This window comes from Saccostrea echinata, unplaced genomic scaffold, assembly GCF_033153115.1.
Source record: "Saccostrea echinata isolate AGI-Se365-2 ecotype Australia unplaced genomic scaffold, CSIRO_AGI_Sech_v1 ptg000046l, whole genome shotgun sequence".
In the NCBI taxonomy this organism is placed as follows: Eukaryota; Metazoa; Mollusca; class Bivalvia; order Ostreida; family Ostreidae; genus Saccostrea; species Saccostrea echinata.
This window is the reverse complement of record NW_026889795.1, coordinates 10,072,103-10,090,079: the sequence shown is the minus strand read 5'-3', so window position 1 is coordinate 10,090,079 and position 17,977 is coordinate 10,072,103. Positions and strand designations below refer to the sequence as shown.

Sequence of the window (17,977 nt, the reverse complement as noted above, 5' to 3'; positions counted from 1 at the left end):
TGCTGCTCTTTTTTCAAGATGATTCTTATATATTCTTATGCAAAACTTTGACCCTCGGTTGTGCACCCAACGCCTGGGGGTCACAATTTGAACAAAGATGATTCTATAATACCTAAGGTTGCTTCTGTATAAATATGATTAATACTGGCTTAGTTGCTCTCATAATGGCTAGGTTGTTCTTGAGAAGTTTTCAAAGATATTTTCTATATAATGGTATGATCAGGCTCTTACAAGGGATATATAGATTTTCCTTTTACTGAGTTAATGATTGGAATGATTATTAAGACAGCTCTGTCTGAGGATATATCACACAGTACTTAAATTTTCTCTTATCTAGAGATGGGGACTGGGTAAGGTACTACTTGGACCGTATTTCCCCTTAGGTCCCCATTGATAGATAAGAAGCAGTTGTCTCAATCTTCTTCAGATTTACTACACCCAGAGCCTAACATTAAATCCCTAGAAAACTTGCCACTGGTGTTTATAACTTTTATACTTCTATTTTGCTCTTACCCTTAAGGTTTTCCATCCTCTATCCTTAAATGTCCATCACATACATAATACTCTGATATTAATTTAAAGTACATTTTACAGTAGAAAAGGGTTTACCAAAAGCAAGTTTCAAAATGTAATTAACTAAGCAGTACGTACTTAACTAAGATTGCATTGAAGTCTATGGAGTAATTTTTTGAAAATAAAAATTCAAATGATAAGATTATCAATAAATATTGTAGTGGAAAAATAGACTAAAACACATTAGAAATAGAATGGCAATTGAAAACGTTTTGTTTTTACCAGATAAGTTTCCTAAAATTGATTTTTATTAATTAAAAACAGAGGAAGATGACTATTACCAAAATTCAAGGTCAAGCATTAGGACATATCCCACCCTTACATGCTAATGGTAATTAATGGGAATTATGTCTAAGTATTCTGAGTATTCATCACCCACCTTCCGTTATGTATTCAATTTCATTGAAGCTTTTGCTATCAGGGATGGAATACCTTAATTTCTTTATTGCTGATTCATCATCCAACTTCTACAGCTACCTTCTGAATGCCTGACTTTTCCAAAGCTTTACCTTATATACCCTTAGGCTAGTCCATTCCAAGGGTTGTCAGGTCATTCCACTATTTGAAGTCTTCAATGCGTTTTACTCAAATGCCCCTTAACAATTACACATATATATTCCTATGTAAACCTTGACCTACTGTTGTGGTCCCGCCCTACCCCAGGGTCATGATTTTAACAAACTTGAACCTACATTACCTGATGATACTTCTGTATTAATATGTCTAATAATGGCTCAACTGTTCTTGAGAAGAAGATTTTTAAAGATAGTTCCTATATATTCCTATGGTAACTTCGACCTGCAAGCTGTGGCCCTGCCCTACCCCCATGGGTCATGATTGGAAAAAAACTTGAATCTACACTACCTGAGTATGCTTCTGTATTAATATGACTAATCATGGCTTGGCTGTTCTCGAGAAGAAGATTTTTAAATACATTTCTTATATATTCCCAATTAAAACTCTGACCCTCTTGAGGCCCCGCCCTACCCCCGAGGGTTATGATATGAACAAATCTGAATCTAGAGTATGTAATGAAGCTTTTATGTAAGTTTCATCTTTTCTTGAACAGTGGTTCTTGAGAGGAAGATTTTTAAAAGATGCCACCAAATTTTCACGAATTCTTAACAATCTCCCCTCTTGAAAGAAGGCGTGGCACTTCCTGTGAACAAACTTGAATTCCCTTCACCCAAGCATACTTTGTGACAAGTTTGGTCGGTCAGTTTCTCCAAGTAATCCACATGATTTTTTGTAAAAATTGAGACAAAAGTTTCCCCTTTCTAAATTTTGGAGCAGGTATGACTGCATGTAAAAGCTTTTTGAAAGAAAAAAACTTAGCTAAGCTTTATGATGAAAAGATGTCAATAACGTATATATAACATATATGTTACGTATATATAACTTATCTATAACGTATATATATATATATATATATATATATATATATATATATATATATATATATATATATATATATATATATATATATATATATATATATATATATATATATATATCGAAAAAAAATGTATATATTACTATATATAACGTGTATATAACGTATTTATACAATTGTACTGTACATATATTGTATAAAATCTTATTTATAGCGTATATATACTTATATATAATGTATATATAACATTTCTATAGCGTATATAAACGTATATATATAAACCGTATATATATCGTATAAAAACGAATATACAGCGTACATACAACTAAATATTACGTATATGTTAACAAACCTTCAAGCACATTTCCCTTTCCCCTTCCTACGTCTGCCAATGTTTTCTTTGGATTTCAGCTATGCAATGAGCTCTCACTATATTTATACTATTTCGATTTTAAGTATTTTCACGCTTTCCATTTTAAAATAAGATATCTTGGCACCTATAGCTTTCATTCTCCTTACATAAGTTAACGAAAGATGAGATAATTGCGCTTTAGGAAGAAATATTGGAAAAAAGTCAATTTTCAGCGACATTTTACGTAAATTTTTGATGGAACAATGTAATGTTTAAAGGAACGACATAATCAGTAGATAGAGGGAGTTTGGAAAACCCAATTTCAGCTATTTGGGATAAAGAAAAGTTTAATACATCATAAATTCATTACAATTAGATCTAGATAAAGTGAGAAAAGTAATATGCATAACGTCAATAAATCCTCTCCAATGAAATTTTCCATCTCTTTTATCTCTATCATATTTAATGAAGTAAAATTACTATAGTTACGAAAGCTGATAGGCTCATTTCTGACGAGGTAAAATAAATAGTATGTTATATGAAGTCATAATTGGATTTTCGAGAAAAATGAAAAGCAATGTAGAATTTAGTAACCGTTCTTGTTCGATTTTAAATTAATGATTATCTGCCAAATTTAGCACAAAAGTCAATTGATAAATGCTTGAAAATTTCCTTTTTGTTAGGGTTTAATAATGATTAAGTCTTTAGCTGCCTTGCTATCAAAAATCATATTATTGATAATCAGAATTAATAAAAAAGGACTTCGTAATTTTTTCATCTGGTAATTGGTTATCTACAAATTACTTTGTTAAGTCATTCTGATTCTAAACACGTAATCTGAAGTTAGTATTTAAAAGATACTGGAGTTCCTCATTGACAATACCCTGAACGCGAAAGTCTTGAAAAATTACCTGATTTAATAATAACCCGGTTTTAAAAATAAACCACCTACTTCGTGAACTGCAAAATTCTTGAAAATAAGCCGCACATTTCTTGCCATATAGAAGCAGGCATCCTAAATTTGCTATTCAGTCTATATGTTAAATATTCAACGCATTACTATTTCAATGTTTATGAACACAATTTTAATACAAACATTTTGATTTTAGAAATTTAAAGTATCTAGATATACCGTATAACGGATATATTTTAATTGCTGCTATTATTTACTAATTTTTACGTGTCTCATTCATCAGGAAAATTTAAACATGCAAATAATAAAAGCACACATGTAAATTTCACAGGACTTTAAAAGATTCATATGTAAATATTTCCCGTGTGCTTGATGGCGGCTCCGCAGACCCACCCCCAGCCCACCCCTTGAGAACTGAAACTGGATATTGGAAGTTGCGAAAATACATGGAAAATTGGCTCAAAATATATGTGACACCCACAATGCTGTAAAAACCCCATGTTTATTCAATCCATACAGGCGTGTGACATATACACACTACACAAAAAACTTCGGACGCAAGTAGTAGCGCACACAGTGAGGCAATTTAAGCTAGAGAACTAAAAGGTGATAATCTGGATGGAAAATACGAGTTATGAAGACCACGTACAGCTTATTTGTGTAAAATGAAATTTCTAATTAATCAATTAAAACAATTACTGTCTCACATGTTGAGTGCCATATCAATGGGAAAATATTGATAATCATGTTGGCAAATACTGACAAAAACAAGCGTCTAACTGCGTTTATAGGGCATTATGAATTATAAAACTTACTATCTTAAGTATATTGGCCTTTTCTTCACGTTGAAGTATGCGGATGTTCAACAAGCAGATTCTAATTCTGCGTATTTTAGATAATGCTTTTAGAAGCTTACTGCTTAAAAACGTGACATATGTATTTCGATGCTAATAGGTATTATCTTGATATTCTATTTTTAGACCATGCAAGAAAGCGTAAGAATCTTACACAGATTCCTTTTTTTTTTTTTTTTTTTTTTTGCTTTGATTATAAGCCGTGATTTGAAAATAAACCGGATTCGTATAAGCCGCGACTTATCTTCAGACACCACGGAGTCTTCTTTATATTAAGATGTCTTACTGAATACAGACAATAACTAAAAGCTTAACTATAAGACAAACATGATGATATCAGCTTTTCCATTGTCAACTTCTCAACATCTCTTATTTATGTAGATATACTCCACCTTCACTTGAATTTGGTGATAAGGTCTCCAAAGTAATTCGATACGCAAGAGCATGCTTTGAAAACGATCAATCTTTAAACCGGGACAAGCTACTGATAGATAAGTTGATTTTCTAAGGACTAATACGACTTCGTTTGAAGTCACTTGCGTCCTATTTTGTCTGACATATTTGATACCCTTTTTTTAGCTCATTGCTTTTATTCTAAATTTGGCTTCGGATTAATCCGTCTATCTGATCAATACACAGCGATCACGGCGGGTGTGATCGGTCGACCGTCTATCTGATCAATACACAGCGATCACGGCGGGTGTGATCGGTCGACCGTCTATCTGATCAATACACAGCGATCACGGCGGGTGTGATCGGTCGACAGGGGATACTTGTTCCTCCTGGGCACCTGACCCCACCTCCGGAGTTTTCAGTGGTTTCTCTCAATTCAAATTCGTATTATTTCATGGATTCATGAGTCACTGTCCCTTATCTTCTAATTAAGCATTTATTAAGTCAAGCAAATATAAGGCAAATATATTACACAATTGATGACATGAACACTTTGTCTTTTCCTTAAATAACACCAATCCAATGCATAAGTCAAAAGACAATGATGTTGTTGTTCCTTAAACTGTTAGATACGCACACTACAAATAAATTTTATGGACTCTTTTTATTCCCAATACTGGCATTCTTTACTTAAAAATATCTTTTCTTCAGATTTATTATCTCGTAATAATGAGATGATATAATAAAATCGTTATAACGAAATAACTTACTCATTATAACGAGATTATTATTTTGTTATAATAGATTTTCTAATCTTAAAATGAGCCGACTTTCGTATATTGTAGACTAGCAATACAAAAACGTTATAAATATATGAGATAAGCCACTAACACTGGTGTGAAATTCTCACGCAACTGAAAGGTTCAACTATCCGATAGAATTTCTTACATGTTTTTCACTTCCCATACAGAATTAGCGAGCTATGTAACATTGGTTGTATAACCATGCACGAGGTTTGCCTTCAATATACAAATACACTGCACTCTAACGAAAAGCTTAATCTAATAAGATGCGTAACGTGTATTACATCTATCTACATGCTGATAATAATTTTCTTAATTCAGTTACCTTTCCATAGTTGACAAGAATCACAAAGGTTTAGCGTTTAAAAGAACTACGCACGGTAACTCCCGATTCCCGCCTACATTTTACAACCATTTAATTCAATATTGATAACAATTTGGTCATAAAATCTTTGTTTAATTCAAAGAGCAGTTCAATGGTAATTGATTAATTATTTTAATTCCAGTGCTAAATAGTAAAATATCCCTAATTCCAGCTCTTGAAATAAGGGGGGTAGACGATATTTTCCACTGAAATTGGGCTATGAAGCATCACCATATTCTGAAATAGTCTTGCATATGAATGAATGTTTCTTAAATCTTTTCTTATGTTTTATGCATATAAAATTAAGCATATATATTAGTAAAATATAATGTTTCAGTTGTAAAGCACTTGGAAATTGCTGAAAAAATAAGCATTTTTGTCGTTTTTTGTATATAAACATATGTCCCCCCCCCCCCCCCGTGAAACACAAAAAGCTTTGGTATGAATTTGTGAAATGACAGTCCATATTACCCGTTAAAAGGAATTTTTTTCAAGGGGGGGGGGGGAACGATGTTTTAAAAATATTTTCCGTTTTCCGTTGATTTCTATAGTGAAAAACACGAGTTTTACCAAAATTTTAGAGTTATCTCTCGTTGTTTTCCCAAAGAAGTAATGTTTTATGAAAATCCATATAAATATCAATATAAATATTAAAAATCATTCGAATATCTTAACTTTTGAAAATTGACTTGGAGGTAGGCGGGAGAACAATACTCACGTTCGCAGTTCTTAATGAAGTGTTGGTTCAAAAATGTTAACAAGAGCGTATAAAAGGAAAATAAAAACGATATATATTATAATGATATGATATATATTATATATGATATGATATATATTATAATGATATGATATATATTATAATGATATGATATGTATTATATATGATATTATATATATTGTAATGATATGATATATATTATATATGATATAATATATATTATAATGATATGATGAGGAAGAATCAAGTGGTTTGTGAATAAATGTACCCTTTTTCCAAAACCAAAAATGGGCAATGTGAAATAAAAAGGGTACATAATAATTTGTTGTTATACATGGGATTCATAACACTTTTTTTTAAATAAGAAAACTTCTACAGGATTTTAATCATGTTTCATAAATATTTGTTTCAATCACTTCAACTCCTAAGGTGGGCAACTTCAAAAAAGTTGAATTTAACACAATTTATAGAAGATCATTAAGCTAAAACAAACGAATAAATAACCACTTTGTACTGTAGACATAACTAACAAAGACAAGGTATTCTTCCAAACTTTTGTATTGCAGTTAAAACCTGCCAAAGACAAGGTATTTGCATATGCTACAACACTTTACATAAATGAATTCTTTTCTGCTATGTTATATATTTTTAGAAATCAGAACATGCCACTAAAACTTAAGTATCTTACCTACAAACCTATTAATCGTCACATTACCTACTTATCTACATACAGCCACGTACATCACCTTTGTTTATTCCGTTTTTTTAACAAGATGTACTCTACAATTCAGATGATTGTTTCAGAGTTAAATCCCTTAAATTCCAATTTGCTCCTTTGATGTGCAATTTATTCCCAAGGACGTTTTCGAAAAATATCAGACTCAATTTTAGGTTTCTTGATCACCTTAATCAGAAAAGAGAATTATACTTTTCTTACCTCCCCTGAGCGAAAGTCCCAAATGTGATTTTCTTATTGAAATTTGTCCTTTGTCTGTCGTTGTTGTTGTCGTTTTTGTCGGTGTCGTCGGCCTTAACTTTTAACATTTTTGACTTCTCTAGAAACTTTAGACCAATTTTGACTAAAGGAGATGGGCGAACATAGCGTGCAGAAAGCCTATAGCTTCAGATATATAAAAATCATGTTCAGTTTGTGAATTTAGTTTTTAGAGTAAAGTTCTCATTATTGAAATTTATGAAATTATGATAAACAAAACTTTTCTGAGGAAAATTTTCTCGGCAAAATTTATTTTTTTATTAAAAAAATTAATGTGGTATTCGTGTGGTTCGAACCCTAAGCAATAAAAATCCTGAGTATCATTTTAAATCATGTTTGTGACCCTTGACTTAATGAACTTCAAGTATTTCTCGAAAAGCTGCGAATGTTATATATAAAAGTATATTTTCAATGTATAGTGGGTCATTGCTCCATATTTTTGGTAACCAAAAATGTATATTTTTATGCAAACTTTGAGGATTAGCTTTCAAAAAGGTGGAGCGAAGGCCCACTTATATCGAAAAATAGTATTATAGTATGAGAAAATGACTCTTTTAGCCCGCTTTTGTGTGTGTCTAATATCTCACAGGCAAATAATTTCAATCTTTGCGGGATTTTTGCAAATTGTAGAGATTTTACATAAAGTATATTTTTATGTTAGACAAAATATCAAGGTAAATTTTGATATAATTGAAATTTAATTTTTCATCTTCATGTTTGTCACACTTTAGGCTTATCGCTCGTCATGTTCACCCATCTCCTTGCCATAAAGTATCCTTGGATAAAAGGAATTTGAATTTGTTGAAATGAAGAACCACACCTTTTTAAAGGGGAGATAATCAATAAATTGTGAAAATAAGTTAATCATTAATTCATTAAGAAATCTTCTAAGGAACCACTGGTCCAAAATATAAATGAAACATATGTGGACGTTTTCTTAGATAGTGTAGATTCCAATTTGTTAAAATCTTGAAGGGTCCGCAATAGGGAATCAAAGTTTAATATTGGAATATTTTTTTTTAATTCTCTCAAGAACAGGTGGTCCATAAACAGAAACAGTAAATTGCAGTCATCCTCAGGTTTGTTTAACGCATGCTCCGTGGGGTTGGTTGGTTGGTTGTTTGTTGTTTAACGTCCCTCTCAAGAATTTTTCACTCACATGGAGACGCCACCACTTGCCGGTGGAGGGCTACAAATTCTGACCTATACTCGGCACTTACGGCCATTGAGCAGTGAGGGATCTTTTTCGTGCCAGCACCTACTGCGACACGGGACCTCGGTTTTTACGGTCTCATCCGAAGGACCGGTCTCCACGTCCCACAGTGGGATTCGAACCCGCGACTTAAGGATCAACTCCTTACTTCGCGACTCTAGAGCAGACGCTCTATCCACTGCGCCACGCGGGCGACTGCTCCGTGGGGAGGGAAGGTATTGTTGAAAACATGTTAAATGGAGCATGGTTTTTTTCATGATAATATCAAAATACTGTAAAATACATTAAAATCATTATTTTTCAAGAAAAAAAAGGGCCAATTAATGATACATAAGAATGCGATAATCTCTGTTAAGACAGATTCAAGATTATTCAAATCATGCCCTCTGGAATGGGGGTGTAAGGAGACCCAAAATAGGGGGATCAATGTTCAACAAAGAAAAAAAATGTTTGAAAATCTCAAGAACAACAGACCTATGATTAGTGACATTAATAACAAATCATCCTCAGGTAGTGAATATTAAAGTTTATTCAAATCAGGCCCATGGGTAGAGTAGGACCACAGTAGAGGAAAAATTTTTTTTTACATGGGATTGTAAAGGGAAAATTTCAAAATCATCTTCTTTAGAACGGCAGATCCATGATAGTTAATACTGATACTGTCCCCGATGCTGTTTACCAGATATGGTCAACATTTTAAGTACGGAAGAACGCAGCCATGTAAATGTATACATGTTTTTGGTGTTAAAAAGTGTATAGCAATTTTGATTATAAAACAGAACTTGAGAGGTCTGTAGTTAAATACTCGAGATATATGATGAATGCAACTTAAGACTCTGCCAATTTTACCGACTTAACTGTACGTAATTGGATTCCTTCAGTGAGGAGATAGATCCGGATTTTCCTACCTGGGTTTTATCCTTTATAATACCATTGTATCGTCAAAGTCAGAAAATGGATTCTGAGTTATTTCATGTGATATTTGCATTATGTTATAAAACATACTTAAATGTAAAAGCATCCAAAGAGAATATTTAATATTTCATAGAACACAATTAAAGGCATTGGTACGCATGGGAAAATTTATGCAAAAACTTTTTATCTTGTTATTTTGCGTAAATTTCCACGTTGACAGTATTCTACAAAAGCCATTGCTCCAAACATAAGTAAAATATCAAATCCCTCAAATACCTCGTACGTTTACAGTTCTTATGATAGAAGGTGTGACAGACGGCGAAATGGACAGACACATAGAGCAGACGGACATACTGACAGACGTCAGGTATAGCGATCCCAAAGTGTTGCTCTGCTCTGCAGGCGACACAAAAAGAGGGAAAATAACTACAATGAGCAGTGATGATCAGTCTCGTAAATCCTTTAAACAAAGCAATCATTTACAGGGCTGTAAATCCTGTACACAACACTTATCATTAACAAGACTGTGAATCCCTTATTAAATAACTAATCATTAACAAGGCTGTAAATCCTGTACACAACACTTATCATTAACAAGACTGTGAATCCCTTAAACAATAACTAATCATTAAATCCTGTACACAACACTTATCATTAACAAGGCAGTGAATCCCTTAATAAATAACTGATCATTAACACGACTGTAAATCCTGTACACAACACTTATCATTAAAAAGACTGTGAATCCCTTAAACAATAACTAATCATTAACACGACTGTAAATCCTGTACACAACACTTATCATTAACAAGGCAGTGAATCCCTTAAACAATAACTAATCATTAACACGACTGTAAATCCTGTACACAACACTTATCATTAACAAGACTGTGAATCCCTCTAATAAATAACTAATCATTAACACGACTGTAAATCCTGTACACAACACTTATCATTAACAAGACTGTGAATCCCTTAATAAAAAACTGATCATTAACACGACTGTAAATCCTGTACACAACACTTATCATTAACAAGACTGTGAATCCTTTAATAAATAACTAATCATTAACACGACTGTAAATCCTGTACACAACACTTATCATTAACAAGACTGTGAATCCCTCTAATAAATAACTGATCATTAATACGACTGTAAATCCTGTATACAACACTTATCATTAACAAGACTGTGAATCCCTTATTAAATAACTGATCATTAATACGACTGTAAATCCTGTACACAACACTTATCATTAACAAGACTGTGAATCCCTTAATAAATAACTGATCATTAATACGACTGTAAATCCTGTACACAACACTTATCATTAACAAGACTGTGAATCCCTTATTAAATAACTGATCATTAATACGACTGTAAATCCTGTACACAACACTTATCATTAACAAGACTGTGAATCCCTTAATAAATAACTGATCATTAATATGACTGTAAATCCTGTATACAACACTTATCATTAACAAGACTGTGAATCCCTTATTAAATAACTGATCATTAATACGACTGTAAATCCTGTACACAACACTTATCATTAACAAGACTGTGAATCCCTCTAATAAATAACTGATCATTAATACGACTGTAAATCCTGTACACAACACTTATCATTAACAAGACTGTGAATCCCTTAAAGAATAATTAATCATTAACAAGGCTGTAAATCCTGTAAAAATCGAACAGGTGAAATTTATCATTTTTGACGTCGGATATAGTGGGTGGACAGAACGATAAAACCATAGTTTCAATTGTTTAAATTGTTTACAAGTAATTATATTAAGCCTTTGTATAATTTATCGACCAATACATTTTATTATATAGTCTATGAATTGTCTCTATGTAATCTATACAAACAGATCATAATACTACATATCCTACTGAGCAGGAAAATTGTTAGACAAGTCTATTGCAGGATTATTTTCCAAACATTTCGATGTCTGACACACAGCAAAATGAAAACACGGACGTAATAAGTTGTAATCTGGACATTTTTTTTATTTTTCTATGACAGAAGTTCGTAAATGAAAATGGAATCGTCATGCAGCCTTCAGTGTCTTATTCATTCAAATTATGACTACATAATAAAACAAATATGGACTCCTTCGATGGTGAATATGTAAAGGATATAGGCCTCAAACTGTCCATTCTGTGAGAAGAAAGAACTGTTGAAGGGGCGTTAGGCCCGACAATAGTTCTTTCTTCTCTCAGAACGGAGAGTTTGAGGCCTATAACCTACTTAAAACATTTACTCTATTGTGTTTATAATGTACTCTCTAAGAACGTTTTCTCATTCATTGTATAAAGTAAGCTTTGCCTACTTATTGTATAAAGTAAGCATTGTAGACTTATTGTATAAAGTAAGCATTGTCTACTTATTGTATAAAGTAAGCATTGTCTACTTATTGTATAAAGTAAGTATTGTCTACTTATTGTATAAAGTAAGCATTGTCTACTTATTGTATAAAGTAAGCATTGTAGACTTATTGTATAAAGTAAGCATTGTCTACTTATTGTATAAAGTAAGTATTGTCTACTTATTGTATAAAGTAAGCTTTGTCTTCTTATTGTATAAAGTAAGCATTGTAGACTTATTATATAAAGTAAGCTTTGTCTACTTATTGTATAAAGTAAGCTTTGTCTTCTTATTGTATAAAGTAAGCTTTGTCTACTTATTGTATAAAGTAAGCTTTGTCAACTTATTATATAAAGTAAGCTTTGTCTTCTTATTGTATAAAGTAAGCATTGTCTACTTATTGGTCTGTGAAGGTTGTTTGCAATCAAAAGAAACTTACATTCATTGTAATTGTTAACTTATTGGACAGTTACAGATAAGTGCTATTTTTTAAATAACTGTTTAAAGAATATTTAATCACAAAGCATGAGATTTGAATACCCTTTTGTTGTGATTGTGAATATTGTAAGCATGTCTTCTTCCGAGGCAGAAAGCATATTATTGATGCAAAACAAATTCAGATATTTGAACTCTAAAAGTGGACGTTTTTTTATCAAATATTTCGCAACTTTTGGTCAAGGCTATTCAAAGATCCAGAAAAACAAAAGGAACATAGAAAGATTTTGGTAATTAAATCAACAATATTTAGATGATTTAGAAGAGGCTAATCAGAGGAGAAATGCAAATGGGCAGTGACTGTACATGTTCTTTAACTGACAGATAGAATGCTACACAATACCCAACGTTGATGTTTTCATGTTAAAATCGTCACGATGTTGGGTGATAAAGAAATCATCAAAATTATTAGCTTTTTGTCGCTGAAGTCAGAAACGAATCGGGAGAAGATTAAACAAGACTATTAACAAAACACCCTTGCATTCCTTTAGTAGAAAAAACGATGGATGTACTCCTGCAGAAAAATGAGCAAAATTATTCAAAGTAGTAGTGAGAAAGAAGAAGGCACGATTGATTCTTGCCAGGAGAAGTGATATCCCCTCGTGTGTTGTTGGTGCAAGTAACATTCCAATAGAATTCGGAGATATTTCCTTCAAATTTAAGTTTTGATATTCATTGTGAGTTGGCATATACAATACATCATTTATTGGAACAATTACAAAGTTTCAGTTTTTGTTTCTGTGACTTGGAATATATTATTTCATTACGCTGTGAAACATGTTGGATTCATTGCCTTAAAAATATTCATTTGTTTTTTTTTTTTTTTTTTTTTTTTTTTTTTTTTTTTTTTTTTTTTTTTTTTTTTTTGTCGTGTTTTCTTAGTCCAATAAGTTACCTGTAGCCGTCCAATAACTTATTAAATACTGTCCATTATTTTTAATAATACACAGATTTGTTAACTTATTGGACAGTTCCAGGTAACTTATTGGACTGATTTAGCCCTTGCAAGAGATAGAAAGTATTAAAAGAACAAAAGATGATGTCATATTAACTCAGTTTACGGAATTTTATATATGTAGGACAATTATTATAAAGGAAAACTTTGAGGAATCTAATCTTTTCATGACAGTTATTTAAAAGGTACATTTCAAAAGCTATACATATGAATTAAATAATTTCATTACAATTGATAGGTCATAATCATAAGTATAAAGCCAATATATCGTACATTTACTACTCATATTGAGATGCCACCACTTGCCGGTGGAGGGCTGCAAATTTAGACCAATATTCGGCACATAGGGCCCTAGAGCAGTGAGAGATCATTTTTAGTCCCAGCACCTTACTGGGACCTCGGTTTGTACGGTCTCATCCGAAGGACTGGCCTCCACGTCTCGCAATATATTTGAATCCGCGACGTAAGGATCAACTGCTTTCGCTGCGACTCTAGAACAAACGCTATAGCCACTATCAAAAATTCTAATTATCATTGAATAACATATCATTTTGGTAACTCTTAAAAAGAAAATACCCTTATTTGATTCATGTTTATTTAATAGAAAACTAACAGACCAATCCTTTAAGTGCTAAGAATTGAGATGAATGATAAAAATAATACGCTTTTCTTAACATGCAAAAAGAATCTTGCTTTCATAGATTTTGATTATTTATTTGATTAATTAATCAAGAAGCCAGAGAAATGAGTATGGTAGCAGCATCCTATTATAGAATGAGTACCCGACACAGCGTCAACCTGGACGAAGATTTCGTCACCTCTTGACAGCGTAACGGCCACCACCTCTGTTCTCTTCAGGAAATAGTCATGGTTTGAATCCAGAAATAAATAACCGATTGTGCTTCCATTCCTTCTCAGCAGGAGGTGCAGACTATGACCGCCAGGAGAGGGTGGGACAGTTCCAATCATGGAGAACATATAGTTACCATCCACAGGGGCGCGGAATACACCAGTGACGTTGCTGTACGCATGCCCGACATTGGTAATAGTATCATCAAACACGACTGTGTGACCATTAGCGGGGTTATTTAAAGTCTTACTGAGTTGGCTCATGAAGACAATGGATTGGTGCGCTAAAAAAAAATAAAAATATTTTTTGAACGTTTGTAAGATAGAATTTAAGAGGAGACATCGATTTTTTGGCCTTCTATTTTCAAGATATTATTTACGTAATACAAAAGCAGTATGCAGTGTTCATTATATCAATATAGCGTTTCCTATGGTTTTTTGGTAGTATATGAGTTTATCCAGCAACTTGTTTGTTTTCTATCCCGAACGTTCCATGGCGAGGGGATAGAAGTCACACAACGAAATGGATAAAAATCATATCCGACCTAAAAACATGCAAAATTGTTTTTATGGCATGTTTTACAAATAGTTATCACATGTTTTTCATTGTTTTTATAGATGAACCCACTTTATATGACTCCATGACATTCACGCAAAACCTTTGTGCTTGTTAAAGCATATGCCCGATATCCAATGTATAAAGGAGTAAACATTTAACAAGAAAGAATATTCCATAGACAGCCTTAAACGTTTGGTACCAACTAATTATCATCCTCGTCCATTCTCAAGATCTTTAATAATAAAATAAAGGAATGAATTTAATAGCTACCCATTTTTTACGGTATAAACTGGGTTGGCGCAGTTTACGCTTTTTAAACCGCGAAGCGATCTATAAAAAAACGTAAACTGTTCCAACCCAGTTTATACCGTAATAATTGGGAAGCTATTAAATTCATTCCTTATAATTTAATTTTCATTCATTTGGTGTAAGAAGAAAATATGATTGTCCTTAAAAAATGACTTCAATTTATACCAAATTTGAATGTAACGTCAGGCGGATCGATACGTTTTTGACGCAAGTCATTGTGACGGAGGCAACCCATTTTATACGATATAAAGTAATTTTTTTATCCAATCTAATACAGCGTTACAACCAGAACTAAATTATAGATGTTTCAAGCAAACTAGAGGAGAAATAAGTTTACTCTAACATTCAAATTATGGATGTTAGATTTGGATGTAGGCTTGGAGCAGCAAATATCAAAATTATCTTTTGTCTTTAAAATATCATATTTTGAATATTTTTTAATATCAAAATGAGGTTGCTGTTTATTCTGTGCCTGCCCATAAGTCTCTGCATAATGTGTTTCTATTTTAAGCACAAAATTTACCTGATTTGGACTCTAGTGTTGCCACTTTTTGCTCTAAGGTCATCACCTTTGACTTGAGTTCCTGAATCTCGTTCTGGAGAACGTTGTCACTCAGAAGTAATCTCTCCTCCAGTGACGTCACAATCAACGCATATAACCAGAATTGGATGAGAATTCTAAAGACCTTCATACTAAGAAATATTTCAAGGAGTGAATGAATTGCTTCTCTTGCTATCAGAAAAATATCATCGAAGTCTCTTATCAGCGTTGACCCTTTATATAAGTAATCCCTGCTTTGAAAACTCTCATTATAGAAATGAATAATTCTGATGTTGCTTTTATAAAGTTATATATATATATATATATATATATATATATATATATATATATATATATATATATATATAATTAAACACTAAATATTTTTACAATTATTTAATTTTTGTAAACGGATTGATTTTCTTGTTTTATATCTAGTAATAAAATATTTTTATTCTATTAATTCAGGTTGTGTTTATAATTTTCAAAGTTAATTATTGCAGAAACAGGTGTCTGTGCTATCCATGTCTCCATCAGGGCTAGACTAATTAAAATGCACTTTCTTTAGAATGGTAAATATAATGTTTCAAGTTTATTGTTATATGGGAGAAAAACCGATTAAATTTAAATGAGGATTTTGAATACTTTGTAAATCGAACTTAGACATTAAATTATACGTACTTTGTTTTGACACACACGTATACTGTTATTTCTCTCAATCCGATCAATTTTCTCTAGGTACAACTTATTTTAAAGATTAAAAAAAAACAGCAACATAGGATGACATAGACTAGATTGGCAATTATTGAATTTTATCGTTAACAATTTGAATTGATTTGTGTCGAGGTAACATTTAATTAGTTTTGTTTACCAAAAATAAGAAAGATTTTTCTTATCCATAAAATGATATAAAACCCTAATCAGAATTGCCGCCCTTCATTGTTTTAGTTATTTCTTATTTAATATTCAGAAGAACAGCCGATCAGATTAAAGGTAACATCCGACTAAATTCCTACACAATGGAAAGCGGGGTAAAATAAACAATGTAAAGGAAGAATGCGCTTAACACCGGTTTTTGGGTCATTTTCAGTTGCTTCTGTTGCTTTTATATCTAAACTTATTTCACTTTTGTATGTTTATGAAAGAATCCTGTCAATTTGAAACCAAATTTAAATGTTAAAATTATTTTAGACTGTGTTGCAATAAAATGATTCAATGTTTTTTGTCCTTACTGCTTTCCAAATATAGAGACTTTACACTTATCTGCCCTTGATTAAACATAAGATATTCATGAGAGGTGGAGCTAACATTGTAAGAATTGGTCTAAATTAGACTTGATAAATAACAATGACTTGTTTGAAGAAAAGAACGTGATCACTCTTTCCAATCTCCCTCTCCTTTCTGTATGGCACAAATACACTATTGACAAAGGTTTCAAAACGAAATTAACAATTGGAACACATCAATGTAATTAAAGCAGATTTATATCAATGCCAGATGACTTAAGGTATTCGAACACAATGTCCTAGTTAGCACAAAGCATGCTACCTTACATGTCACAAGTATTCACAAAGTTACCTGAGGTACGAAATCACGTGGTGTATTATAATATTCAACATGTCACAACCCTTGGTTACAACACAGAGTGCGAATGTAAGAAGATACAGTTTTTTTTTCTCTTTTTAACCAAGAGCGCATGTTTTTCTATTAATCTCCTTATGACACATTATTATTTATGTAAATATAAAACTACTGTTAAAGGTAGAACAATAGACAAACATGTGCTGACTATGTATGAAGTCAGTAAAAAAGTGGGCGTCCTCATTATCGAACGGAGATTCAAGAAATTGTGATGACTCCTGCCTTTGAAAGCAGATTCGAACTTCGTAAATACACATTCTTATTAAACGTAATTACATAAAGTTGTGGATTGGATGTTGACCATTCTTGCAATGAAAAGAAAAATGGTTGTTTTGAAAGCTTATTTCGTCGCAAATTTCGCATGTCCTTAAGTGCAGTCATCCTTTAGTGGAGAGAATAGACAATAGACCTTAATTAGGTAACCCCCCCCCCCCCGAGTCCTTGGTCGACGAACAAGAAACTATAAATACAATGTACAGTTTATTATAACAAAATTAAAAATGTTATGAAAATAAACAACAAATTAAAGATTAAAATAGTACGAAAAAAGAGAATTATTTTGAAACCCATAAACAAAGATATAAAGAATTAAAACTAAAGAAGATGTGTTTATAATATTTTTAAAATCTTAAATATTACTTCAACATTTTCAACTTCATTGGCGCCACTTACGGAGCATTTACTTTGACCTTTTTGCACTGTTATTACATCTTATCCATAAATCAATTTTTCGAAATGTTTCCTTGAATACACACATGAAAATTTGTG

General features: G+C 32.1%; 1 protein-coding gene across 1 annotated transcript; it reads right to left on the bottom strand.

Annotated features, from left to right (window-relative positions):
- Positions 1-14,030: 14,030 nt before the first annotated feature.
- LOC133202025 (complement C1q-like protein 4) lies at positions 14,031-16,094 on the bottom strand. Its single transcript, XM_061337802.1, has 3 exons — positions 16,076-16,094; positions 15,551-15,760; positions 14,031-14,443 (listed from the first exon to the last, which is right to left on the bottom strand). The coding sequence occupies exons 1-3, from the start codon at positions 16,092-16,094 to the stop codon at positions 14,031-14,033; spliced, it is 642 nt and encodes a 213-aa protein (XP_061193786.1).
- Between the last annotated feature and the right edge of the window lie 1,883 nt (positions 16,095-17,977).